We start from the raw sequence: 2,772 nt of genomic DNA, 5'->3' as shown, positions 1-2,772 counted from the left end.
CCAGGTTCAAGCGATTCTCCTGCCTCAGCCTCCCAAGTAGCTAGGATTACAGGCGCCCGCCACAGTGCCCAGCTAATTTTTTTGTATTTTTAGTAGAGACAAGGTTTTGCCATGTTGGCCAAGCTGGACTCGAACTCCTGACCTCAGGTTACCCGCCTCAGTCTCCCAAAGTGCTAGGAATACAGGTGTGAGCCACCGTGCCCTGCCCAAGTTTCTTTAATTTAACCCATGTCACACTACCAGGCAGAACAGCGAGTGCTCCTGACCTGTAAGTACTCACCTGAGCACATCTTCTGGGTGTTTCTGTTGTAGTTTCTTCCCCAAACCAAACCCAAAGAAGCACACAGCAAACATGGGAGTGACCCCGATGATAGGGGCAGCCATTCCCCGATATAGCCCCCTGATGCCCTGCAAGGAATCACAGAAGCAGAAGCTGTTTACAGACACCACCACCTTTTAAATCACTGAAAGAGGAAAGCAGTGTGTCCTCTAACCTGTGGCTTCCTTCACCTCTTCTTGAAGCAAGCAGAACTTTATCTTTATTTTTTATTTTTTTGAGACAGAGTCTCGCTCTGTCGCCCAGGCTGGATGTGCAGTGGCATGATCTTGGCTCACTGCAGGCTTCACCTCCTGGGATCATGCCATTCTCCTGCCTCAGCCTCCTGAGGCACCTGCCACCACGCCCAGCTAATTTTTGTATTTTCTTAGTAGAGACAGGGTTTCACTGTGTTAGCCAGGATGGTCTTGATCTCCTGACCTGGTGATCTGCCCGCCTCGGCCTCCCAAAGTGCTGGGATTACAGGCGTGAGCCACTGCACCCGGCCACAAGGAGAACTTTAAATGGAAGAATATCTCCCACATTTATCAGAAATAATTATCCTATTATGTATTGCTGGAGAAACTGAAGGCAGTTTCCATTCTCAAAGGCAATCTGTTTTTGTTTTGGGGGATTTTTTTTTCAGACAGGGTCTCACTCTGTCACCCAGGCTGGGATGCAGTGGTGCAATCACAGCTCATCACAGCCTTGATCCCCTGGGCTCAAGTGATCCTCCCATCTCAGCCTCCCAAGTAGCTGGGACTATAGGCGTGCGTCACCATGACCAGCTAATTTTTCTATTTTTTGTAGAGACAGGGTTTTGCCATGTTGCCCAAACTGGTCTCGAACTCCTGGGCTCAAGTGATCCTCCTGCCTTGGCCTATTAAAGTGCTGGGATTATAGGCGTGAGCCACTGCACCCGGCCAGCAATCTGCCAATATGTAGCATACTCTTTCACCTGGAAATTTTTTTGTGTGGAAAATCTATTGCAAGGAATTTACTCTAGGGAAATACTCAGAGGTGTAAAAATAACCTCAGGCATTTATAAGGTACCAAAATTTTGGGGAAAAAAACAAAAGCTGACAAATAGGAGATAAATTATAAACTCTATAAATCACATTATAACATGAGAAGAGATTATTAAGTTAAAAAAAGGCTACAAAACAGGATACACGATGTGATCTACCTTCTTTGGGGTAAGATTACAAGTGATTAAGGAAATGTTTTAAATTTTCTAGGTATTAAGATGAGAATTTTGTTAGAACTGCACATCAATTTTCACTAGTACAGTTTAGTAATGAAAGGGAAGCTGAGCCTGGGCAGCATAGCAAGACTGTGTCTCTACAAAAACAAATACAAAATAAAAGTTAGCCAAACATGGTGGTGTGTGCCTGTAGTCCTAGGTAGTCAGAAGGCTGAGTTAGGAGAATAACTTGAGCCAAGAAGTTCAAGTCTGCAGTGAGCTATGATCTTGCCGTTGTACTCCACCCTGGGTGACAGAGTGAGACCCCATCTCCAGGAAAAGAAAAAAAGAAAGTGAATTATATAGTAACCAATAAATAATTAGACAGACAGACAAATACACAAATACCCTACCAAACAAGGTAGTAAACAAGGAGGAAGATTCAGGACCTGGGAGACCAGGGGGCCAGTCCAAGAGAGATGAAGCGGGTTTCTAGGATGGCACTGGGTGCGGTGGACCTGGGAAACAGTCAGTCCACAGCGGAGTACAGGACTCCAAAAGTGATGTTTGCAAGAAAAACAGAACAAGGCCGGGTGCAGTAGCTCACGCCTGTAATGCCAGCACTTTGGGAGGCCAAGGAAGGCATATCACGAGGTTAGGAGACCAAGATCATCCTGGCCAACATGGTGAAACCCCGTCTCTACTAAAAATACAAACATTAGCTGTGTGTGGTGGTACATGCCTGTAATCCCAGCTACTCAGGAGCTGAGGCATGAGAATCGCTTGAACCTGGGAGGCAAAGGTTGCAGTGAGCCGAGATTGTGCCACTGCACTCCAGCCTGGCAACACAGCAAAACTCCATCTCAAAAAAACAAAATTAAACTAAAACTAAAACAGAACGAAACAACACACACTAGAACAACAGAAAATAACTCCTTAGGCAGTGTGTAGCAAACCAAACAGAAAGGTACACTACAGAGCATTTAGGGTACAGAATGACAGAGACAGTGATTCAAAGACAAACAAACAAAAGATTTAACACAATTATTAACCCAATCCCAAGGGAAACAAAAAGTTACACAAGGAATGGAATGCACATCATACTTCATACTTAATTAAGAGAAAAAATATATATAAAGTTGTAATCATGAAAATGGTAAATTGGATTAAACCACAAAGAGTGGGCCGGGCGCGGTGGCTCAAGCCTGTAATCCCAGCACTTTGGGAGGCCAAGACGGGCGGATCACGAGGTCAGGAGATCGAGACCATCCTG

General features: G+C 45.1%; 1 protein-coding gene across 2 annotated transcripts in view; it reads right to left on the bottom strand.

Moving 5' to 3' along the window:
- The window catches only part of SLC25A20 (solute carrier family 25 (carnitine/acylcarnitine translocase), member 20), a 56,997-nt gene that overhangs the window by 32,767 nt on the left and 21,458 nt on the right, over positions 1 to 2,772 (bottom strand). For both annotated transcript variants that reach the window (XM_011939130.1, XM_011939129.1), the window contains exon 3: positions 281 to 408. In XM_011939130.1, coding sequence (XP_011794520.1) covers positions 281 to 408 — 128 coding nt within the window. The remainder of the gene's footprint in view (positions 1 to 280; positions 409 to 2,772) is intronic.

Source organism: Colobus angolensis, unplaced genomic scaffold (genome assembly GCF_000951035.1).
Source record: "Colobus angolensis palliatus isolate OR3802 unplaced genomic scaffold, Cang.pa_1.0 Scaffold18, whole genome shotgun sequence".
Lineage (NCBI taxonomy): Eukaryota > Metazoa > Chordata > Mammalia > Primates > Cercopithecidae > Colobus > Colobus angolensis.
The sequence above is the reverse complement of the archived record's forward strand: the minus strand, read 5'-3'. Positions and strand labels throughout refer to the sequence as shown.